Source organism: Nyctereutes procyonoides, unplaced genomic scaffold, assembly GCF_905146905.1.
Source record: "Nyctereutes procyonoides isolate TBG_1078 unplaced genomic scaffold, NYPRO_anot_genome, whole genome shotgun sequence".
Taxonomy (NCBI): domain Eukaryota; kingdom Metazoa; phylum Chordata; class Mammalia; order Carnivora; family Canidae; genus Nyctereutes; species Nyctereutes procyonoides.
Genome location: NW_026575044.1, coordinates 49,788,214 through 49,814,604, shown reverse-complemented (window position 1 = coordinate 49,814,604; position 26,391 = coordinate 49,788,214). Strand labels below are relative to the sequence as shown.

Sequence of the window (26,391 nt, the reverse complement as noted above, 5' to 3'; positions counted from 1 at the left end):
TTAGATTTTATTTTTTTTATTTGGCAGAGAGAGAGCACGAGCTGGAGCGTGAGCATGGGGAGCAGCAGAGGGGGAGAGAGAAGCAGACTCCCCACTGAGTAAGGAGCCTGATTTGGGGCTCAATCCCACCTGAGCTGAAGGCAGATGCTTAACCAACTGAGCCACCAGGCATCCCCTGTTTGTTTGTTTTATTTTAATTTATGCTTTTATAGCATACTTTAATCTTCTATTAGGACAAACAAACCTCACCCATTTTTTTATCTTACTTTTCAAAATTTCAAAATTGGCCTGGCAATTCCTAGGTTTTTGTTTTTTTTCCATATATATATATATATATATATATGTATATATATATATATATATATCTTTTAAGATTTTATTTATTAATGAGAGACACAGAGAGAGAGAGAGGCAGAGACAGAAGCAGGCTCCACGCAGGGAGCCTGACGTGGAACTGGATTCTGGGTCTCCAGGATCATGCCCTGGGCTGAAGGAGGCACTAAACCACTGAGCCACGGGGGCTGCCCTCCAAATATATTTTTAAATAAGTTTGTCGAGTTCCTGAAAAATTCCTTTCTTCTATGTTTTGAAATATGTTTGTTGGTGGCCTGAAGATTTCTCCTGGCATTTAATTTGAAATTACATTGAATTTGTAGACTAAATTTGAAAAAATTGATGTTTTTGTCATATGAAGTCATCTCATTCATGAATGTTGTGTATTTCTTCATTTATTCAGGTCTTTTACTTTGTTTTTCTGTTGGGTTTTACAGTTTTGTCCGTAAAGGTCTTGTGCATTTTCTGTTAAGTTTAATTCTTACATATTTTTTTTTCAGTTCAGGTTCAACCTGTAAGATATGTTTATGTGTATATAATTTATGACAAGAGATTGGTTTGCACTATTGATTATATGAACTAAATATATATTAAGCAAGTCCAAAATCCATATGGTAGGCTTTCAGGAAGGGAAGAAGTATGGTCATGGGAAGTTGAAATTCTTGGGCACAGTCTGAAGCTACTGTGCACAGGTGACAGTTTCATTTTTCTTTCTCATGCTTTTTTCTCTCTCTTTCTTAAGACTAGTTTTCAAGACTTCCAACTGGATGAATCTGAATCAGGCCTGCCCAGATTATCAAGGATAATATCCTTACTTAAAGTCAATTGATTATGGACTTCAGTCATATCTCTAAATTCATGGCAACATCTAGATTAGTATTTCAGTAAATAACCAAGGGACTATAGCCAGCCAAACTGGAGTTATTGCGATTCTTCATTCTTTTTCTTATGACAATGGCCAATTTACCCAGTGATATGTTAAGTGGTGGCAAGGATAGCAAGTGTCCTGATCATTCTCGGATGTTAATGTATGTGTAAAATTCCACCACAGACAGGATGCTTGGTTTAGTTATGGTATAAATCCTTTATCACAGACAGGATATTTTCTTATATTCCTAGTTTATTGAGTGTTATTTTCTCTTACCATAAATAAAATTTTAACTTTATGAAATGTTTCTACATCCATTTAGAAAATTATGATATCAGCCCACTGGTATGTGACTTACACATATACATTTATTAATGTTGAATCACACTTGTTTCTCTGTGATAAATAAACCTTAGCCTATTTAGGGGGGTGAGGCAGGTATAGTTAACACAAAATATTTCATTAGCTTCAGGTGTACAACATAGTGATTCAACTTTTCTATGTGTTATGCTCTGCTCACTACAAGTGTGACCAACGATGCAATCACATCATTAACTATATTCCCTATGCTGCGCCTTTAGTCCCATGCTTATTTGTTCCATAACTAGAAGCCTGTACCACTCTCTTTCACCCATTTTGCCCATCCCTTCACCCCTCTCTCTTCTGGCAACTACTAGTTTGTTCTTTGTGTTTGTAGGTCTGATTCTACTGTTATAAAGCCTAGCTTATTATGATGTGTTACACAACCTTGTTAGTTCAGTTGGTTAGCAGGTATCTTTTAATAATTTATGTCTATGTTCATAAGTAAAACGGGCTTATGATTCCTTTTTGTTTTCTACCCTTATTTTATTTTGAATTTGTTTATTTATTTATTTAAAGATTTTATTTATTTATTCAAGAGAGAGAGAGAGGCAGAGATGCAGGCAGAGGGAGAAGCAGGCTCCATGCAGGGAGCCTGATGAGGAACTCAATCCCAGAACTCCAGGATCATGCCCTGAGCCAAAGGCTGACACTCAACTGCTGAACCACCCAGGCATCCCTTATTTTGAATTTAAAGTTTTTCTAACTTTGTAAAATGGTTTAGGCAACTCCTCTTCTTTATCTACTCCCTGAAACCACTTTTATAAGACTGAGGTTGTTTGTTCTTTCAACCTTGGCAGAACTCTTACAAAATTTTCTGGGCCCGGGTCTATTTTTGGTTCCATTTTGTGGTACTTTGTCATCCAATAAGTAGGAAAACATATTTCTTTAACATTGAATTTTTAATCCATGTTAGTCATGTAATTTTATAAAGGGAATAAGATAGCTTTACCATTAGACTAATAATTAAGAAAACAATTGTTACACTTCTAAGTGTGTCTATATAACAGATTAGGCAGAAATAGGATCCTTGTGGAATTCTACAAAGGTCAGAGTGAGTGTGTTGCATCTGAAGCTCCCTCATTGTCTCTGTGCTTCTTACTTTCTAGGACATACGGGCCGGTTATTAAAGTCTCTGTGCTTCACCAGTCTTTCCTTCCTGTTGCTGCACATCATTTTCCACATCACATTGGCTAGCCTGGAAGCTCAACACCGTATTGGACCTGGTTACAACTGTGAGTATTATGGTGATTTTTTTCCTTCAGATTATATGTAAATAAACCTATATGTCATAATGGTCATAGAAATCTATACACCAATTACATGATAAAATTCATGATCATTCCTGGTCATTTGGCAATCTGTTCTATAAATACATATAAAGAAACTGTCATGGAAAATAGTGAGTAGTGTAATGCAAGCAACTTAATTAGTGAATCTTCAACAAAAATTAGATATTAGGCCTCTATCTGTATGTAAGACATTATTACTGGGCTTAATCTAAAAAAATCAAGATTTATATTAGTCCCTGGAGCATACAGTACAGCTAGGCAAGACATGTATAATTTCTAACATGATTAATATGAGTACAAAAATCAAATAACATTATATGACTATGACCTCAATCCTATTCTAGAGCATAATGTAAGATTTCATGTGTCTTTATGGGAAAAGCGTAATGACACAGTTTCTTTGTTAGGTGGGAATTTTTTATTGATACTTATAGAAAAATAATATGTCTTATATGCATTATGTTTTGAAGTTATGATCTGACAATGTCAACATCTATATTCTTTGTCCGGGCAGCATATCATGTTTCCAAAATCAACCTGCTATTAGTAAATTCGACTTCAATTTTTTATAGAATGTTTGATTGTCATTTGAAAAAAAAAAGAAGCATTTCAAGTAAATGGAACATAATCCTCATGTTTTAAGTTAAACCTAAAGAAACCCCTGACATATTTGAATTAGATTACAGTAAGTTTTAAATTGTCAGTTTTCCTTTGAGGAACCCAGTTGTGAGTTTTAAATCTCCTGGTCTCTCATAAAGGCAAGCACAAGTAATAGAAAGTAAACCTACTCTTCCCAGTAAAATAACAAAGATCAAAAATTCTTCATGGGTCAAAGACTTTTTACAGAAGTATGGTGAGAGATCCTTTAGTAAAATCCATATTTATAAATTATTCAATATCTTTCAGCATATAACTTTTAGAAAGCTACACTTCAGAGATATAAATTTAGTATTCATTTTGGCCATTTTATTGAGTTCAGAATTCATTGGATGATAATGCCTATCAAAATGGTTTTGTTTTAAAATCTGTGATTTAAGATGTGTTTCTTGTTTTTTAAGTTGGGATATAATTCATATACTATAAAATTCACCTATGTAAAGAATACAGTTGAGTGGTCTTTATAATGCACAACCTTTGCCACTGTCTGATTCCAGAACATGTCCATGCTCCCCTCCCCATGGAACAGTTATTCCCCATTCCCTCTCCAACCAGCCCTAGGCAACTACTAATTTACTTTCTGCCTCTGTTAGATTTTGCCTGTTCTATACATTTCATCTAAACAGAATTGCACAGTATGTGACCATTTGTGTCTAGCTGCCTTCATTGAGCACGATGTTTTGAAATTTCATGTTGTAGCATGTCCTACAGGACTCCAGTCCTTTACATGGCTGAATAATATTCCATTGTTAAGATGTGGCTTTACTATTTGGTGAAAGTCACTTCATCATTCAAAACTTGATAAAATAAAATGTTTAAATAATGGTACTTTAGTTATATTATAATGATACAAAGCAATTATTGTATTTGACCAGTTTCAGATTTTTTGTATTTAGTAGAAATGTTAGCAGCAGTATTTTCTCATGTTTCTCAATCACAAATCCTTTGGATATATGTTAAGAAGGCATTCCTGAGATAAGGAAAGGACTTTTTCTAACCAAAAATGTCTGAATAAAAGACTGTTTCAAGGATAATGAGTTATTCATCACTGGAAGTGTTTAATCCCAAGATATTTTATAACTCATCAGATTTTTAAAATTTGAGTTTATAAATATATATCTTGTCTGTTTCTACTAATGAATTTAGATGCTGGGTGGTATTGTGGAGGGTGTCTAGATTAGGAAGTGCAATTCCCCATTACTTTGACCCGGAGTCTAGGCATTTCTAATTTTTATTCAAGGTGATGATTTTTGGGGTGTCTGGCTGACTCAATCAGAAGATCACACAATCTTGCAGTTGTGAGTTCAAGCCCCAAGTTGGGTATAGAGATGACATAAATAAATAGAACTTTAAAAAGTATAATTTTACACATTTAACAAAAATAAAAATAAAAATGTAATATGAAATGTTAAAACAATATTCTCATTCCACATTTATAAGTATATTTACCCTATGTATGGCCTCCCCCATAAGGTACAGAAAGGTGGGAAGACATACAGACTTACACACATACACACAAAAATTTGTTTTTCTCTTGTCTCCTCTTTCCCAGGCAAGGATCCAAATTACCTGGCCCCTTTGAATGGGTCCTGCATTAATACCATGAAGAAGTCTGCACTTCTCAGTGGTGAAGGTGTAGAGGCCATCTGGAGTATAGTCAGTGGTCAGAGCTGGCCTCTTGACATAAGCATTCCTTACAACTCAGTCTTGGGGAGTTAACTCTGCCTTTCCTAACCTCATATCCTAAGTATTTGGCTTCCAGATACTAAGATATTTCCGTGTGTCTCTCTCAGAGATATTTTTTTTGTGCACAATTACCATCTACTGGCCTTCTTCCCTGCAGTGAACTTGAATATGTCCTGATCTCATACACTGTCCTCCCTCCCTTTTTTGATGTCCCCATATAAAAATTCTATTCTGTTCCACAGAGAGCTGATATAATGGAAGTCATAATAGTAAACTCTATTTCTACCAAGTTAAATTCGAGTGTGAAGTTTATTCCTACAAAAATTAATATTCCAATTTGCAGTTACAATATTTTTGATGAGGTCACCAAGAGAGAAGGGATGTGTTAAAGACTGAGTTAGGAAAGGGGATGTGAACCCTTTACTTTCAGTCTCAGGCACCTTGAAAGTGAGCTTACAGAAATCGTAAATTTCCTCAGAGAAACGAGTGATGCATGTAACAGCATTGGCTCATCGGGAGTTACAGATTTTTTTGGTCCAGTTTCACGTGTAGTATTTAAAAGTAATACATTCTTGAAAAGGGATAAAAGGGAAGGGCAAACAAACTTCAGAGCTTTGCAAACTATGTTAGTCCAAGATTGACACAGACCAGGTTTTCAGCCTGGAGCATTTTTTAATGATCAAGTTATATAAACTCCAGAAAATACTGTGAGAGTGGGTAATGGAAACACTGACTTTTAATTTAGAGTTGACTTCACTTCACTAATGTTATTGTTCCTGGAGCATTTGGAGTTTTGATTATACCATCAGAGTTGTAAACACAAACTCAGTAGTTTGATATCCCACATTTCGAAGGGGAGCGTTTTTTGGCATCTGTAGACACAAAGCAGCACAATTTCAAACAAAAAGACAAAAAAAAATGTCTTGGCCAATAGGACTGTGCAGTTTGAATGCTTTCTCTCTGTTTAAGACATTGGTAAATTAAAATGCAATAACCCACACAGGTCAGATTTCCCAATCATTGAAGTCATATTCAAATTCAAGACCACCAAGTGCTCATTTTTTATGTTTAATTTTGTTTTCCTACCTACTCCTCTCCCCATTTAAAACTCACATACCTTCACCCTCATTAGAGCAAAGGCTCCCAGGACCCCTCAGGAATCTAAGTCACATATCGGGGGACAACAGTAGCATTTATAAATATTGAGTCATTGAAAGTTCTCATTCCCCTAGAGCCCTGTGAATATTAACTGGCAGTAGTAAAGATTTTTTTCAAAATGGCCTATTTAGTTTCTGACTAGCTGGCAGATTTGTTAAAGGTACCATTGTGCAGACCTGAAACTTAACTCCCCATTCCCTCTTTCTGTCTCTTTCTTCATTTCCAAAACGGTGCTTATAGGTCAGTGAGGAAATCTATGGGGCAGGAGGTACCTCTGTAAATTTTCCTCAAACATGTGTTGTGCCGCTTACTAAAATATTTTCATTCCATCAAAACTATACTATTTAAATAAATAACTATACTTTTTAAATAAATGTAAACCCGGTTTCAATTATGTCATTACAGATTCCATAGAAGTAGTTTGTTTGACTCACTGGTGGATGTGTGGCAATGTTAGTGAAATTTCGGGGCCAGTCTGGATCCTTGTGCTCTGCTAAAGCATGTTATTGATTGAAAGAAACTTTTGAGTTCAAAACTATGAAGAAAAAATTTGTGGTGATAACAGGTACTATTTGTAGAGCATCTACTAACTGTCAGACCCCAGGGATTATTATATTCCTTTTCTAATTAACGATTCATTTTTTTGTTGTTTTTGTTGTAGATGAGCTCGAACGTTCTTAAGTAGGGCACTCTGTACACATGACCCAGTTCCATTCTCTGAGCAAGTCTTTGGGGTGGGTCAGGCTGTGCACGTGGACAGCTGTGTACTGCCTGTGGGGTTCCCTGAGGAGGGGGGTGGTAGCTGCCATCCACCCTAGGCTCTGAGCACTGGGCTGGCAGCCTCTTCCAAGCTGGATTAAGCTGGACACAGGGGATCATTTTTTTTCCTACAAAGAGGCAATCTGCTGGCCAAGCCTTGCCCCTGTGAGCTATCTTCCCCAGGGAGTTGCCTTTCTTTTGAATAAATGCAGTGCCTGTCAGCTGGTGGCGCTGAGGTAGGGATGAAGCTAATGAGTGATGAAGGAGGGGTGAGGGTAGCATTGAGCATGACAGTGAAGAAATTGACTCCAGGAGAGCAGGTGATTCACCCAAGCTTGCCTATGTCTGAACTGGATCTGAGCACTGACCTGCCTGGCCTTCCACCTTCTTTGCTTTTATTTGGGAGAACTCCTTATTTATCACCTGCTTAGGGTTGTTTCCTCCATTGCACTTCTTAGGACTTTGGATTAGTCTAGTATCACAGGACTTGAAGACGTTTCTGATATGTCCTTCCAGTATTTCCTTTGCTTCATTCAGTTGTAGTATTCACAGTTAGAGTCATTTCCCCCTAAGGGCAGACTCCTCAGATCACCTGCTTTCTACCCCCTTTAGGAGGAGGAGCATCTAGAATTCTGATTTTCCTCAGTAGGAGCACAGGGCCCTGAGCCTAGAAGCCCATTGACCAAGGGGTTATTATAGGCTTTAATAGTACTTTATCCTGTTGCTCTTCTGTGCTCATAACATATGAGGGTCCCTGTGCTGAGACCCAATGTGTGAAACATTAGCATATGATGAAAACACTGAGGGACAGACTTGGGCCTGGCAGTTCAGCATCTCACCTTGATGACTGTGAGGTGGAAGCTTAGAGTGAGCTTTCTGATAGACACTCTGCTTTTTGATGCCAGTGCTGACTCAGCTTTAGCACATGTAGCCAGAAATTCCATCAGTTGTCGTACTCATCACTAATTGTGTTAATTTCAGATATAGACCCCTAGATGTGCAGAGTCACCTGATGAGTCCATCCTTGTATAAATAATCCCTACGGATAGTCTTTATTTTTCATATTTGACACAATACTGTGAAGGAAAGAGTTAATATTTATGAAGTGGGAGACAAAATAGGTAAAAGGAAACTAACTCTGTGCTTGCTTTAAGAGTAATTTTTTTTAGAGTAATTTTTGAAGTCACTTTCTGCTGCTTGCTTTCACATGGAAGGTGGCCTGGAGGCCCCAAGAGACAGCATCTGGAAGCGCCTTGATTATCCTTCTTTTCTTCTCTTCCCTGATAGCTTCCTGAAAGGGCATAGTGTCCCCCAATGCAACAATTAGAAAAAAATCTAGAGCAAGTTGATTCTCTGGTCATTTGTGCTGGGGTGAAGGTATTGGTCTAATTTTCTCTTAACTAAAATAGTCTAAAAGCATCTGGATCATCCATACACCTTCCAATCACATCTATTATAAGTGCAGTTAGCCTTAGGTGTTATTTCCCTCAGCCCCTGGTAATTGATGCAGATTGCTTTTTCCATCCCCCAACACACTTAGGCACGTGCCAGCCTGTGATGGAACCTGATGCTCAGCTCTGTGGGCAAGGAAGGTAATTCCAGTCTAAGACTAATTTATGATCTGTAGTCCCTGGTTGGGAAGCATTGCTGAAAGAGAACTCTGGCAACCTGAGATTTGATGGAAGTTCCTTTCTTGGAAGAACAAATGCAGTCAGTTTTTCCTGCCAAAAGCCATAATATAGGCAACAGTGAGGATTGAGAGGATGGCACCACACACATGTGGAAGAGAAACCCCTTCAGGATGAAAATCTCTTAGGCCAGTACCTTGTCGATATCCTGATTTCTCTTGGAGTACTAGGCATGCAGTGCTATTCAGTTTTCAGAGCGTTTTTCAAACAGAATATAGCATTTTATTGGGAGAAAGACTTTTCAGGAGAATTATTTATATTATTAAATATAGGAATAAATGTAGGATCTTATGTGACTGTGGGCAGGTACTCATCTGTGCCTCAGTGTCCTTGACTATAAATCTAACAGTCTACCATCTCAAAGGGTTGTTGTGGCGGTTCAGTTAATACAGCGCATGCTCCTAGAACAGTGCGCATAGTAAGCGCACATTAAGTATAAGCTATTATTACTGCTGTTCATTATTATTAGAGGAGTCAAGTTTCTTGCCCAGGGTTATGCACTACTGCAAGGTAACGGAAGTGCTCAGAACTAAATCTTGTCTCCAAATTATACTCACATGGATGAAACTTTGAAATTATGAAATGTAGGAAACTTACATGGTACCAAATAATTCTCTATTCCAATCTTTATCCTAATTTCCTACTAATTCTGTTATATTTGGATTTATACCCCTTCCACGCTGTGTGGCTGAAGCCCTGGATAGTAAGGTGAAATGGTGCTGGTTGGAAGGTGGTGTCAATGACCTGCATGTTTTATGACCTGCCAGTCTCCTTCAGCACTTTATTTCTCTTCTTCAAGAGCACCCTCCTTACCTGCCCCATGGCTACAGTTGATCTGGACTGGTGAATACATTACTGTCCTCTCCCCATTCCCTCCCTGCCACAAAGCTTGTCACCCACCCCATACCCTCCAGCACAGAGGAATAAGTACTAATATATCATTCACTATTTATTACCCTTTCTATGTTATGGAATTTTAGACAAGACAAAGGATGAAAATCTTAGGAAGAGAGGTGCTAACTTTCTTCTTTCTTTCTTTCTTTCTTTCTTTCTTTCTTTCTTTCTTTCTTTCTTCTTTCTTTCTCTTTCTTTCTTTCCTTCTTTTTTTGTGAACTAACACTTTACTCATATTATTTCACTCAAATCCTCCTATGTCTCTTAAAACAGACAGGCTCTCACTACCACGTTGACAGTGACGTGAGGACCAGAGGTGGGGAGCATCTTGCACTAGGTCATCCAATTAGTGGTAGTGCCAGATTTCAAACTGAGGTCTTCTGTACTCTATAGCTCGTAATCTTTTCAGTGCTCCTACCTGCCTCACTTCTGGTGGATCCTGTGTCAACTTGCTAACAATGGACACCTTTTGCTCTGTGAGTGGTTTTAACCTGTATTCTTCAAGCCTGAGAAAATTGGAGGTTTTTTTTTTTTCTGAAGATGTAAATCAGTCAATAAATCAACAAAAATATACGGGATGCCTTTTGTGTGTGGAAATCTCTTTGCCTGAAATGTGAACCCCTGAGATCCAGGATCCTGAGGCTGTTTCCAAAATGACACATAGTGTAGTCTAAGCTGTTCTCTACACCGCAGTCTTTCAACTATCTGAAGGCAGCAATGATGTCACATCTAAGTGTTTTTTTCAGATCTGTCTTGAGTCCCTCCCCTCTGCTATCTGCTCAGCTCATCAGGATCTTGTGTGTATGTTTAGATAAGAAAGCATCAGTGTCTTATCAGTAGGGTAGCTGCGGCTCCATTAATGCCAAACACTATGAGGCTGTCACTTTCCTTGTTCTAGAAACAGTCTTTTTTTCTCATCAGCTAAAATTATGGGTCTGTCATATATTATATATTTGCCATGTAGATCTTTTCTTACCTAAAATATCCAATCTCTTTCCTGTGAAATCCAACTTTCCTAAGGCAGATGTGCCCCTATCCTTGCTTTGGGATTTTGATTCTACTTGAGTAGAACTCTTTCTTTACCATATGTCATCCCCATCTCATCCCTAAATGAAGTAAAATTGTCTGTAGCTCCTGGCACAGATCAAGCACCCAGTAAGTCTTATTTTCCTTCACTCTTGCTTCCACCTCACCATATCTCACACCCTGCTTCTCCAATCATTTTTTTAAATAACATCGTGTTGGTTCAAAGTTTTGCTCTAAGTCAGTATTGGTAATAGCTTCCATGTCTAATTGCTCCTTATATAGGTCAGTCATAGTTTCTGTGTAATATTTCAATTCCTCTTAATTCAGCAAGGTGCTTGCTATTTTACTCATTTGTGGATAAAGAAACTGAGCAGCAACAGAAGAATTAGGTCCTGATTAAATAACAAAGTGAGAAATGTGACAATAGCATGCAGGGTCCCGAGGATGGTTCTGGCTCTCCGAAGCCTGTTATGATGCAGGTCAGTGGGCTCATCTAGACAGAGGAGGAAGAGGTACAGCCAAGGCAAAAAGACGACCTCACCAGCTTTACTTCTCCCCACTCCATGGGTGTTATTTCTGCTTCCCATTCCCCAATCCTGCAAAACGCCAATTCCCCACCTATATCTTTGCTTTTGTTCTTCCCCTGGGGGACTGTTCTTACCCATACCACCATCCCATTCCTTCACTGTACCCACCCTTCTGTACTGAGCTCCTCCTCCAGGAGGCCTGGACCAACTAGGTCAGGTGCCCATCTGCTTCGCAAATGCTCTAAGCATTGGTCACACTGGTCTTCTGGTGCTGAGTTATAATCACTGATTTTATATATTCTCCCATTAGAGTATGATCATAATGAGGGCAGGGACTATCACATTTTTTTTATTTCTGTAACTCAAGACTCGAGTACCTACTGCAGTGGCCTATAATATATAGTATGCTGCCCCGTAAATGTTTGAAGAGAAAATCAATGAATTAATAGCCACACACACACACACACACACACACACACACACAAGAAATGAAAATGTGACAAATAGGAAAGGGGATAACTCTTGTTTTGTGACCAATTTTAAGTGGAACCCTACCCATCAAAGATCAAAGTGGCTAAGCCACCAATGAGAACAGCTGTCATGCACAGTGTCCCCTCTGCCGGGAGCTTACTCCCCTAGCTGTCTCCCATGTGCCTCCTGAAGATCCAACTCTTACAGTTGTTGCCATTCCCCTCTTTTCAGTTCAGGAGGAAATACAAGAATGATCCGTTCACTTGAGGGCTTTTGTTTCTGCTTAAAAATCATATACCAAATGAAGCAACTTAATATTGATTTTCTTTGCAAAAGGAAGTCTGGATTCCCATTTGGATTTGGGGAAATTGGGGATGAATGTAGAGAAAACAAGACTGGAGATAGCAAAAGCGGGGCGGGGGGAGAGGAAAGAGCTGTGAGAGGTGGGTGTGCTGTAGCAGAGAGGCCTCATTAATAATTAGGGAGGAAACAGAAGCCTGTGAAGGATAAAAGGCATACCATTCTCCTGGAGCTCATTGCGCCCAGCCCGTGCCCACTGGTCCTTGCTGTAAGATAAATCACAGGGAAGGAAATTTAAAATGATTTGGAATCGATTGTGTTTGCTTAAATAACAATTTCCCTAACCTCGGTTTCATGATGCAGCATTTCTAGTGTAAATTATTTACCATAAAAGCACTAAGGCAAGTCTGTGTGGTATGGGAGTAAACTTAACTTCAAAGTGATAGGCAACATAAAGCTATAATTGTATATTTTGAAACTCATGGTGTAGCGGAAGGATATTTCAAGGGCAGAGTGGAAGCAGCAGAATTGGGCCACATATTATCATGACATTTCAGACAATATTAATCGTATGACACAAGTCCAGTTATTCTTCAGACTTACAAAACTGATACATATCTTAGGGCTTTGGTATGTGGATTCATAAGTGAATACCATTTCTTCCTATAAACAGAAATTTGGACTTAGAAAATCCCTCTTGATTTCATGTATTGAAGATACATTTCAAGGATGCAGAAGCTCTGCAAAGACGTTACTAATGTAATTTCTCTCTTACATTAATTTTTAGAGACATTTAAACATTTCCTGACATTCCCATTGTGGGTTATGGGCATATATAGAAGATATTACATAGAATATAAATACTCTAAAGTGTTAGGATACACTTACAGACAGATGTTTTGCATAATTGCTTTATCATTTATTAACTGAAAAAGTATTTGCTTTGCAAACGTGTCACATCGATAACTATGGTTTCAAATGCTTTTCTTTAATTGTCTTTTTAAAAAAGATTTAATTAATTAATTTATTTGACAGAGAGAGGGAGCACAAGCCGCAGGGGCAGTAGGCAAGGGAGAGGGAGAAAAGCAGGCTCCCCACTGAGCAGAGAGAGCTCAATGTGAGGCTTGATCTCAGGACCCCGGGATCATGACCTGAGCCAAAAGCAGATGCTTAGCTCACTGAGCCACCCAGGCACCCCTTCTTTAATTATCCTGCATGGTTATTTACTAATAATCTCTAGTTTTTGAGCAAGCAATCATCTCAAAGGGCCCCAAACCATTGTTAAGAAGCAATGCAGTGGAGGAAGTATCAATGGCTGGTTTCCAAAAATTCTCACATACTGATTCTGTCTTCCTCACTGCCAATGGGGTAACAAAAACCAAGGCAATCATGGCATATAAACTAGACTAATCTAATCAGGATAGAGCATGCACAGATTTCCTTCTTTTTAGTTTTACAGAATAAGAATTTTCTAATTGAGAAATTTGGAAGAATGCTACATTTAAATTATAATAATGATAATTATTATATTTTGCATTGTCAATTTTGAAAATATTTTCCATAAAGTAGATACCATAACAACGACAAAGAAAATTAGTTTTAAGTAAGTTAGGATTTTCATAATCCCACAATCTTGTCACATATTAATTTATTTGATAACTATTCATTAAATCCCTACTGTGTGCATTTATTCTGTTGGTTGCTTATCAGATAGCAACCAGTAGACACCACATGCTCTGCCCTCATGGACTGCCAGTGGAAGGTAGAGGCAGACAAATAAGTGAGTGACAATAATAGACAATAATAGAGTGTGAAAAGCACTATTATTAAGGTGATACAAAGAACTATTGAAATATACATAGTCTGTACCTACTTCAGCCTGGAGTGAGAGGCTCCCTGAAGTTATGTTGAAGCAGAAACCCAAAGTGTGAGTACATTTCCTTAAAATCTATGTCCCTGTGACTGACATTAAGCCTGGGTCGCCTTGATGGAAATCGGAACTCTTTTTTGTGCTATGTTTCTACATTTCTATACCATTTTTATAAATATTTCATTTCTGGCATAATTTTTCTTCATGTTGGTACATAAGATCATCCCAACTTTTTCCTTGGAGGGTTTTGATTTTTGCTGTTCAGTACTGTTGGTGAGCAGTTATGCATGCAAATCTGTTGTTTACTTCCTTAGGATAAATTTCCAAGAGTGGATTTACTATGTCAAAGAATTTAAATTCCTCTACTGAGGCAGATTGCTTATCAATGTGCTTGTACCTTTTGGAATAAATTACAAATGGATGGATAAATAAATAAGTAAATAGCTAGCTAGCCAGCTAGGTAGATTTTTAAGGATGTATCATAGACTTTGAAGCCTTGGAACACCGTGAGGCCTCAGAGAAATCCTCACTCACAGCCTCATTCTGACATACACATAGCCAGTGAACACATTAAAAATGCTCAGCATTAGTCATTAAGATTATCAAAATCATACCCACGATAAAATACTACTTCACACCCACTAGGATGGCTGTAATGAAAAAAGACAAGAAGATAACAAGCATTGGTGAGGGTGTGGAGTAATTGGAACCCTTAGACACTACTGGGGGAATACGCAATGGTGCTGGAATACAAATTTATAGTTCTCTAAAATATAAAACATACCTCATAATTGGCAATTCCATTTCTAGGTATATGCTCAAAAGAATTGAAAGCAGGTGTTCAGATACTTATACATGAATATTCATGGCTATAGTATTCATAATAGCTAGCCAAGGATGGAACAAAACCCAAATATCCATCAATGGGTGAATGGATAAACCAAATGTGGGGAGGGAGCAATGGGGGATGACAGTTTAATGAGTGTGGGATATTCTTTTGGGGTGATGAAAATGTTTTAGAAGTAGAGCGAAGTGATGTTTGCATAATGTGATGGATGTACTAAAGGCCACTGGATTGTTTACTTTCAAATGGTTAATTATAAGTATATGAACTTCATCTCCACAACGGAAAAAAAATAAAGGAGTGTACCATATTCACTGAAATCTGGTCAGCATTTGAAGAAACCATTTTTGCCACCCTACTAGATGCTAAATAACCCAATGCTCTTTCTAAAAATAACTTTTGGTAAAAGCAAACATTTTCCCATATGTTTACTATTTATATTTGTTTTTGTGGAAGACTTGCTCATATTATTCTCTATAAATATATTTAACAGGTTCGATTTGTAAAGCTGATTTTTGTTAACTTTCATTATATTGAGTTTTTTTATGTTTATAATTGTTTTTATAAAAAAGATTTTATTTATTTATTTGATAGAGAAAGTATGAGCACGGGGAAGGGCAGAGAGATAAAGCAGACTCCCCATTGAGCAAGGAGTCTGATGTGGGGCTAGATCCCAGGACTCTGGGATCATGACCTGAACTAAAGGCAGATACTTAAATGACTGAGCCACTCAGGCGCCCCTCATGTTTATAATTGTAATCCGTTATTCCTATTTTTTTCTTAGAGCTTCAATGCTGTAAATTTACAGAGCTGATATTTGTTGTATTCCACTTTTTTATTTTTTAACCTGCTAAGATATATGCAATTCTTTAATTTATCTAGAGTTTATTTTGCATAGGAACCTTGGAGGACGGATTTTTTTCCCCAAAATATCTATTAAGTTTCCCATTACCTTTGATTAAATATTCCTTTCTGTGTACCAGTGGGGTAGCTTTACTCGTGAACAAGACACTCTTCTCTGAGGCCTGGTAGAAAGGTGGCTTTTTCAGCACATGAAGAGTCTGTTTCTTTACTACAACTACTTCTCTTGCTGCTTCTCTTTCTCCTGCTTTCTGCTCTCCTCTTCATGCCTTTTTTTTTTATTGTGAAACTTGAAGCTCTATTTGAGGAAGATTTTGAATAAGCCTAAAAAACCAAAATGCAGGTAGAAAAATATAGATTCCCAATGCAGATAATACCCTGAATTAGCAACTATTGATATGCTCAATCACCTTTATTTCAGAAGAAGACATAACTCTGTGTCTTAATACAAATTGTAAAATTGAGAAATAGTTTCTGGTAAAGGTAACATTATACCATATATTTGCAGATCTTCTCACCTTTCATTTATAGGTGTTTTGTCTGTCATTCGTCCATGAATTATGTCAGTATGGATAAGTTTATCTATTTGGGAGCAACAAAAGATAAAAGTAGAAGAGAAATAAATTTTTTTCCTTATTGTTATCTAATGTAACAAGTTAATGTGGAAAACCATCTATGACTTTTTCCGGAAGTTATGCATCTGGTCAAGATCTCAACTTTAAATTTGATATGTGTTTGATGCAGTTCTTCAATTAGACTCCAGGCAGAGATATAGAAATGTTGCTTTTAGTTTATAAAGTGCTACTATTTAAAGAGCTATCTGAAGTCTCAGTAAACTGATTCTTTCTGAAGCTATTTCTACAAGACTCTTGATTGAAGGAATGTTTGTGAGAGTGTTTATAGCCCCAGAGCCAAGTCTAATATTTTAGAGTCCACTAGATGATTGAAGTGTATGCGCTTCTTGATCGAATGGAGCTTTCACGGTTGTTAGAACAAATAGCCATCAGCTTATATAGCTTAGAGGGCAAAGTAACCACTTATTTTGCTAATATGTACTCATAGAATGTGGTCACCAGAAAGGATCTGTCCATTGAAAGAGGGTTGTTTCAATATATGTTCAATAATGGACACATCGTAGGAATGATGCTGCATCTCAGGCTGAGTACTGAAAGTGTGTCAGTGGAGGAGGGAAAGGAAGAAGGAGGGGGCAATGTGGCACAATGGTCTGAAGCACAAAAAAAGTCTGGTTCTTCTGCCATCGTAATAGCTGAGACTGGATGAAAATCAACCATGAATCCCAAGAAGAGGAGCAAGGAGTGAATGAAGCCTGTGTGTAGCTCCTGGACTCCAAGTCCAGTGGACTCCTCACTCCACTCACTCACTGAACCAAATGAGAATGCATTGTAAGGAAATGCTGGTTGTCAATGGGAGGCTCTGGACCCTGGGAAGGAAGGCAGTGAGTCCCCAGGAGAAGCTGTGGGCCAGCAGAGGGGAGAGACCAGTAGAGGAGCAGGAGGGCAAGTGTTGCAGATCTGACCTACCACACCCACATGGATGTCCATTCCCCTCAGAGGAGGCAGGGCCAGGCAGGTGACTCTCTTCTCTGAGAAGATGAGGAGGGCTTCATCTCTGTGGAAGAAATGAGATAAAAGCCACATTTCTCTCTCACATATGCGCGTGTGCGCGCGCACACACACACACACACACACACACACACACACATCAGCCACATCAGCCTGGAGGCAATTCTTTTGCACTCCTTTTGAGGCTCTTTAATCTAACAGAGCATGTAGGAACAATTCTAATTCAGTTGCAATTTAGGGGATGAGTATAAGCCTACAGTATAAAGAGTTTGTTGTCTCACTCATGCAATTGATTATAACCTTTGGTCATAGATTATTGGATGAAAAAGTGTGAATGTTGTGAGAATCAGAGTGCATACCTGGATGGCTTTTCACGCAGCCTAAACAGTGAGGTGGCTCACTTGAATTTCTATACATCCTTCAGGGAAGGCCAACACTCTTCAGTGCTGATGTTTGGTTGTGAGACATTTTAGGGAAAGTCCTTGTTTTCTGTTCCTTTGTTATTTGTTTCAGTTTATTGCCTCTTAGACACGAGAGCCATGTGGCCATATTGACGTTTACATTTAAGGTTGGATAAGTGTAGCCTTCTATCATTCACAAAAACATCCTCTACTGAACTCAAATTCTCTGTGGAGTTAGATCCCCAGCAGTGTAATTAAAGAGAGCAAAACTGCCTGTTTTAATCTTTAACTTAAGAGGATACCTGGAAGCACCATTCTAAATGGAATTTACTCTCCTGGGAATTATATTCTCTATGTGCCAACTCATTTTTAAATATCTATCTCCACAGGATAATGGGCTCTTCTACCCAGTGGAATGTTACAGATTATCCCATCCAACCTTTTCACTCTAAGGAATAAGCAAACAGAGACATAGTAATGATATGACTTTCCCAAGGTCACTGAGAGCTGATTGCAAAAATCGCAGTAGGACACCTCGTCCACTGCTCATCCAATAAAGTTTTTGAGAAAACTGAGAATATAATTTTAAAATTAGGATTAGGGCACTTTTTTTGGTCTGGGTTGTCAATGCAGGAATAAAAAAAAATGCACACACAGTTGGTTTATGAAAACCAATCAAGTAAAACTGGATGCTTACCATAAAGTTAGAAAATTCATTTTGGGGGGCCATAGCCATATCATTTTGGGGGGCCATGGCAATTCATTTTGATATGGCCATAGCCATATCATTCTTACTACTGATTTCTTCTTGATGTCAATAAAGGTGTTAAAATATACTGTGTCTATAAATGACATTTTTTAGGGCTAGAAATACCACACTCATGTTTTAAATTATTTTTTAGAATCTGAATGAAGATAAGTAATAGTATAAAGACAATAGCTTTTAGGCTAGAGAATTCCTACTTCTCTTGTAGAATCTGGCTTCAGTGTTCCTTACAAAAGGGAAATGGGACATATAAGAAGGTTTGCTTTTAACTATGATGTAGCCTTTTAAAGCTATGTTTAAAACATTTTAAATGAATTCTGCAGCATTAGGTTGAATAAAACCAATGTTAATATTTAAAGTACATACTAACATTGTTTTGGCATTTAAAGATTTCCTAATTTCAGAGCGACTGAATAGCTCAGTTGGGTAAGCATCTGCCTTTGGCTTAGGTCATGATCTCAGGGTCCTGGGATCAAACCCCACATCAGGCTCTTTGCTCTGAGAGAAGCCTGCTTCTCTCTCTCTCTTTGCCTGCCACACCTCTGCTTGTGCTCATATGCTCTCTTTGTCAAATAAATAAAGATTTCCTAATTTCAGTAAAAACATGAAAAACAGAACTGCATTTCTGTAAGATCATGCTCAGAGCCTTATGATCTAAATTATTCCAAAACTGATAAAAAGCTTCATTTACTTCAATTTGATAATTTTTAAAAATATTTTATTTATTTATTTGACAGAGAGAGGGAGGGATGGAGGGAGAACACACAAGCAGGGGCAGAGGGAAAGGAAGAAGCAGACTCCCTATTGAGCAGGGAGCCTAATGTAGGGCTCAATCCCAGGACCCCAGGATCATGACCAGAGCCTAAGGCAGACACTTAACCAACTAAGCCACCCAGCACCCCTCAATTTGATATTTTTTTTTGACTTTTACAAATATTAAAAATTAGTATCCATATATAATATAAATTAAAGATTTTCTGAAACTATAAAATATGGCAGTTTTAATAGTTTCATTATTTGTGACGTGGAGACATTTATTTCTAAGTACCTAGGATACAATAAAAACTTATTGATACACTCAGTGATGAGATCAAAATTTAAGTCACTTAATTTGACTTTATTGAAGGTATGTAGAATGAATATTTTACTTAAAAAAGATATAATGCTTACTATATTAGAGCAATAACTTAAACCAGAGGCTCTTAACTAAGTCTAAAATTCTTCTGACTTTCTGCCCTTGGACAAGTCATTGTTCTTCAGCGGACTTTGTGATTTCCTAAAATTAAAGGGTGGTGGCGGGAGCATATGAACTGATCAAAAATCTTGCAGAAGGTGTTGGTATGCACAAGTGTTGTTTGACAAAGTGCGGTGCAGAGTTGCCATAATACATTTTAAGAATTTACTCATTATATTTGGGTGAATGTGTTACAAGACATCTCACGTCAACCATGCCTGCAATAGATTATATGATGTTCTGACATGATGATGTTCTGACATATTGGCCACATGACATTTCCCTCAATCCAAACAATTAAGTGATCTAGAACTTAAGACATTATTTCAAATTCTGCCTTTAGATAATCATAAGCTTAAAATAAAAAATAGGATATGAAATCTTTGATGAAATCTTTATGAAATAACTTGCCCTTTCCATTAATTCAGATACAGGTGAGCATACAGTTCTACCTTGAAAGTTTTGCAAACAAGACAAAACAAAATCCATTTTCCATTTAAAACAGCTCTTTGAGTTATTAGTTCGTATTTTAAAATTTGAATCAATAGGCTAGTGAAATGCAACAGGCATCTTTGTAGTAAGATCAAATAGTTAACATATTCAAATATATTTGGTATCTTTGTGCTACAGTTATAGCTAGACATTATCATTAGCAGTATTTGGCATTTATTTTACTCTTGAAATTATTATTTTCCTTGACATTGAGTCATAGCAGTAAACAATTTCAATAATGATGTAATTTTTAAATTTATTATGTCTCAGTAACTATACCAGTAGACTTTATACTTGATAATATACAATCCTCATAGAGTTGGTATTTTTATTTATGTTGTAAAGTCAGTGACCAAATTTATTTCCTAGAAAATGAACATGTCTACATTTTTATGGCCTTAATACTTATTTTAAACGATAGGCTGCCTGAAGTACATGCATGCACTGGAAAAAGTAGGCTTTTTGTTTCCAACAGGGTGAAACCAAGGTGTTATTATAATAACATTGGGACTGGCTGAGAATCCTGAAGCTGGATCATGATAAGACTCATCATTCCCAGGAGGGCAACTCATTCAAGGCCTTATATTGAATTTCCTGGAAATAATGGCAGATGCTTACTTTAAATAAACAGAGAGAGGATGTGCCCCGTTCCCCACCCCAAGAATGTCAGAGTCATGGAAAGCACAGCCCAAGTCTAGTTATCCATCCAACAAATATTTACTAGTCAAACACAATGTATTAGACATTGTTCCAGATGTTGGGGATAAAGTCGCTGCAAAAGAACAACAAAAGCCGAAACCCTTGCTCTTGAGGAGCAAGCACTGTGTAACATGGAAGAGGTATAAATAAGCGAGCTTCATAACATTCTGATGGTAATAATTGCTAAGAAGAAAATTAATCCAGGACAGTAGAAATGAAATATTGAAGTCAGCTGTGCTTGAGATTCTAGATAGGGAGGTCGTGGAAACACACAAAGTGGAAACATGAAAAAATACAGCAGCAGTCTTCCTCCTGCATAGAACTTCTATTTTCAGATGCAATTGCTTCCAAAGCACACACTCCTTGGAATTGTTTATAGAGCTGAAATGTTAAATAGCAGGGGAAAAAAACCCATGAAAACACAAGTATTTCTGTTCTAGTGACTGTGTGTCCACATGCTTCCCACCTCAGGATCCCAGATAACAGGTAACTGAGAAGAAACATGAAACAGAATTAAATAACTTCTATTAGCATCTCAGGGGCCTCCAGGCCTCATCATAAGACATTTCTGGGGCCCCTCCTTTCCTGCTAGGGCCCAACCTTGCTCCTCCCACCCCCAGGCCCTGTTGTCAGTGGAAGTGAAGGTGACCTTGTCTAAAGATAATTTGGACTTGATTTCTAGAAATTTGTTTCTGTTTGAACTTGTGTATTTCAATTCCACTATGAAATACAACATCAAGGGACGCCTGGGTGGCTCGGCGGTTGAGCGTCTGCCTTCGGCCCAGGTGGTAATCCTGGAGTCCTGGGATGGAGTCCCACATCGGGCTTCCTGCAGGGAGCCTGCTTATCTTCCCTCTGCCTGTGTCTCTGCCTCTCTCTCTCTCTCTCTCTCTGATAAATAAATAAATAAATAAATAAATAAATAAATAAATAAATACATACATACATAAATACATAAAATCTTAAAAAAAAAAGAAATACAACATCAGGACACATGTTCTTCTATAGCTTTGAAGCACATACTCACTTCCTTTCAGCTCTGCTCCACTTCATCTTTCTCTTTTTCCTTTGTCTTCTCCTTTCTCCTGTTCCTTCTCCCTGTCCCATCTCTCTTCTCTTCCTACTCTTCTCTATTGAACAGTCACATGTACGAAGGATTGTTTCAAGTGCCACAAGAATGTAGAGAACCTAGCATCTTGTGACCTCCGCACCCCCCATGGCATGAGGTAAAGGAAGCCTTCCCAATGGGGCATCATGAGGAGAGGACATTAAGGGCAAAATGTGGCAGCACCCTGTGGAGTCTGCTCACCTTTGTACCCGACACTCAATCTCCCTGTCTCTGGGGCCTTTCGTCACTTGTGTCAGCCATAGCCATCATCATGGCAACCAGTTCTGAGTGGGCTGCCACCAGTCGCCCAGGCTCAGACTTCACCCTCCTGCCCACAGATTCTTCTGGTGATGTTGAAGTGTGATTGCATGGAGGCTGCTAGAGATGAGGCTCATCATACATAATGGGGGGGGGGATTGATACTTCAAGGGAAGAACCTTCCATCAGTGCATGTCAGGAGGATAGATTTATCTCTCTCTCTCCCAAGATGGATTGTCCTGAGAGGCAGTTACTATGTCTACTGTTGGTAGACAGTCCTGCATGATGAAGTTATGAGTGTCTCCAGGTTGCTAGAATGTCCATTTCCCTACTTCACTTCCCTTTTTCACTCCTGATCCTCAAGATTGCCCTCCTGAAAAAAGTTCCTCAGGCTCTGTCTTCTGGGGAACCTGGGGTGAGGGAACCATGCTGTAGCTTGCTGGCCCTAGTCTTGGACCTCCTGGTGATGACCTCTTTCCTATATACCCATGGCTTCAAGTACTTAGAACCAAATATTCTTCATAATAATCAAGCTTATATATCCATCTGTAGATATAAGACAGCTCTAGAAATTCTAAATACAGCTTTCATGTTTGTTTATTTAGGTAAACCAAACAAGGTATGTGTTTGCCAGCCTACCTGTGCAGAGGATGGATGGGGGTAAAGCAGAACTTTCTGGGGTCTGTTTCATATTGCTTAGATCTGATCTGCCAATAAGCCATAGAGATGAGACCCTGTTCAACTGTTTATTAGCTCTCATGACTCACCAACCTGTTCTAGTATGTGTCAGCTTTAGAGAAAAACTGGTGTCATGAACACTTGATCATTTTTGAAAATTTGGAAAACAGCCATAAATTATTTTCATTCTTGAAAATAAATGAATGGATATAGCGCAGGACAAAAAAGGCACTTCTTCTTATGATTATTATTTGTTTAGTGACTAAGTCTACCCAGGGAATTCTTTCTGTAGATGGCTAGAAGCTTGCAATGCTCCCTGCCTTAAGCATGGGTATCTGTTCAACAAGGTGTTACCAAGAAATGTGAGCAACTGGCTCAGCATTCCTGGCATCTGACATATAGCTTCTCCACTGCCACATGGGCTTCTTTCCAGGGTGTAACTAACAGAACCACTGCATCTCAGGTGGCTCCAGTTCTTTCAGTTGGGCTTTCAGTTGGCCCTGGGCTCCACGTGCTGTCATGCCTCAGTCATCACTGTTCCCAAGCTCTGAATATACCACAGGTGTGTGGATGGGCTCAGAAGGTCCACCAAATCCCCTTTCTTTCTTTCTTTCTTTCTTTCTTTCTTTCTTTCTTTCTTTCTTTCTTTCTTTCTATTGTTAATTGGGAGTTAAAACCTGTCTGCAAGGAGCAGTTCAAGAACCTGATAAAGACTCATTTAAGTGATTAAATCGTTGTTTTCCTGCTGCTTGTTTTTGTATTCCGATTTAAGCAGCCTCATTTCTGCGCAGTACATGTATAAATGATTCTCATACCTATATAAACGTGTGCTCTGTCAGGGACTCTGTGTAGAAAATTCCAAACAATCCAGGTTGCAAGATTCCAGGTCAGTATTCAAAAGTCAATTACATGTTTACATACTTGCAATCAACAATTGGAAATATAATTTTTTAAAGTACTATTTTTAATAGCACCAGAATAGCACCAGATTTGATATAAATCTAACAAAAGATGTGCAGATCTGCATGCTGCTAAAATAAGTCAAATGAAATCTAAACAGATGGAGAGATAAATTATGTTCATAAATTGGAAAACTCAGTGTTTTCAAGATGACATTTATCTCCTGAATGATCTATGGATTTAACATAATCCCAAGCAGAACTCTAGCAGAGTATTTTTGTAGAAATCAACCAGCTGATTCTAATGATATATATGGCAAAACAAAGGAACTAGAATAGCCAAAATAATTTTGAGAAAGAAAAATGTAAGTCTGAATATTTACAGTATATGAATTCAAGATTTACTTATGGAGTGTAAGGTCTAAAATTTCACGTGCTGTGTTGACATCTTTGAGCCTCACAGTGCCCCAGGCCAAACTGTAAGCTCCTCTGCTCTCACTGCTCCTCGCTCCACAGCCAGAAAGCCTCTATCAGCTGCACCCGCCGAGCTCCAGCATCCTCTGCCTCAGCCTGATTCCCTGCTAGCCCACAGAATCATTCAAACAAGCCAGTCTCATCCTCCTGCGTAACTGGGGGCTACCCTATCCTCTTCACATTACAAAGCCTGCCTTCCACAGCCCTGTTGATTTGCTCTGTTTCTGAGTGCAACCCAGTAACCCTGTGTGGTATGCAGTGTCCTCCTTGCCAAGGTTGTGAGTACATGTGGCTAAGAAACTACTGCCAACCTGATATGTGTAGTTCTGTGTGTTGTATGGCCTTCTCATGCTACTTAGGGCAGGGGATCCCTCCCTTACCAAGGAGTGAACAGGAGATGATCAGAACACTACAAAACCTTAGGTCGGTTTGCTAATGGTGAAAAGACATCTACATTGATAGAATGGAATAAGAGAGTCCAGAATACACCCACATGTATATGATCAATTGGTTTTCAGCAGTGTTACAAAAACAATCTTGTGGAAAAAGAAAAGACTTCTCAGCAAATGATGCTGGAACAATTGGGTATCCATATTAAAAACAAAAAAACAGGAGTGCTTTGGTGGTGCAGTTTGTAAGGTGTACGACTCTTGGTTTTGGCTCAGGTGTGATCTCAGGGTGGTGAGATTAAGCCCCAAGTCCAGGTCTGTGCTCAGCACAGAGTCTGCTTGAGATTCTCTTTCCTTCTCTCTCTGCCCCTCATGCTTGTGCATTCTCTCTCTCTCTCTAAAATAAATAAATAAATCTTTTAAAAAACAGAAAACAACATCCATGCTTACCTTGCACCGTATGCAGAAATTAACTCAAAATGGGTTATAGGCTTAAATGTAAAAGCTAAAATGATCAAACTCTTAAAAAATATAGGAGAAAATCTTTATGATCTTGGGTTAGACAAAGGCAAAAATTTCTTAAATATGGCACTGAAAGCATGATTCATATGAGAAAAAAAATGACAAATTGGACTTCAGCTAAACTTCTGCTCCCCAAAATCCACTGTGCAAATGATACAAAGGCAATCCACAAATTGGAAGAAAATTTTTGCAAATCACTTATCAGATGAAGGGCTTATATCTAGAATATAAGAAGAACTCCCAAAACTCAATATTAAGAAAACGTGCATCTCAATTTTTAAAAATGGGCAATACTTTGAAGAGACACTTCACTAAAGAAAATATATAGATGACAAATAAAAACATGCGAATATGCATAAATAGCATTATCATTAGGGAAATGCAACTTAAAACATGAGATTAACACTATATACCTCTTAGATTGGCAAAAAAAAAGAAGAAAAAAGAAAGAAAGAAAGAAAGGAAGGAAGGAAGGAAGGAAGGAAGGAAGGAAGGAAGGAAGGAAGGAAGGAAGAAAAGTAAAAGAAAAAAGAAATAACACCAAGTTCTGACGAAGATGTGGAACTACTAGAATTTAAATATATCACTGGTGAGCATGCAAAATTGTACATCCACTTTGAAAGCAGTTTGGTGGTATAATATACAGTTAGCCATATGCTTATTATTCAGCCCAACAATCCCACTGTTTGATATTTATTCAGATGGAATGAAAATGTCTGTGCACACAAAAATCTCTAAGCAAATGATTATAACAGTTTTATTTATGATTACCTCAAACTGGAGAAATAAAACAAATATCTTTCTGCAGGTGAATGGATAAAGAAACTGTGGTCTTTTGATGGAATATTAATCAGCAATAATAAGTAGCAAAATATTGATACCCACAATAACATTGATGAATCTCAAATGCATTATGCTAAGAGAAATAAGCCAGTCTCAGAATACTACATGCTCTAAGAGTATATATATGATATTCTGGAAAAGGTCAAACCCCAAGGACAAGGGATAGATCAGTGGTCACCAGTGGTGAAGGGATTAGGGCATGGCTGACTACAAATGTCATGGGGAATTTGGGGGCTGATGAAACTTCTTGGTATCTTAACAGAAGTGGTAGTCACATTACTGTATGCCTTTATCAGAAGTTGAAAAATTATACACAAAAAAAGCAGTGAATTTTATTCTATATAAATTATACCTTAGTAAGAAAAAAGATTTTAAAAGTCAGTGACCATTATTGGAACAAATTGGATTTTTCCCTCATTATTTGTTTGGGGCTTTAAGGAGGAGTGGCCAG

General features: G+C 38.0%; 1 protein-coding gene across 2 annotated transcripts in view; it reads left to right on the top strand.

The window, feature by feature from the left end:
• Window positions 1-26,391, top strand: part of PIEZO2 (piezo type mechanosensitive ion channel component 2) — a 447,149-nt gene that overhangs the window by 158,875 nt on the left and 261,883 nt on the right. For both annotated transcript variants that reach the window (XM_055324440.1, XM_055324441.1), the window contains exon 3: window positions 2,671-2,796. In XM_055324440.1, the coding sequence (XP_055180415.1) occupies window positions 2,671-2,796 (126 nt within the window). The remainder of the gene's footprint in view (window positions 1-2,670; window positions 2,797-26,391) is intronic.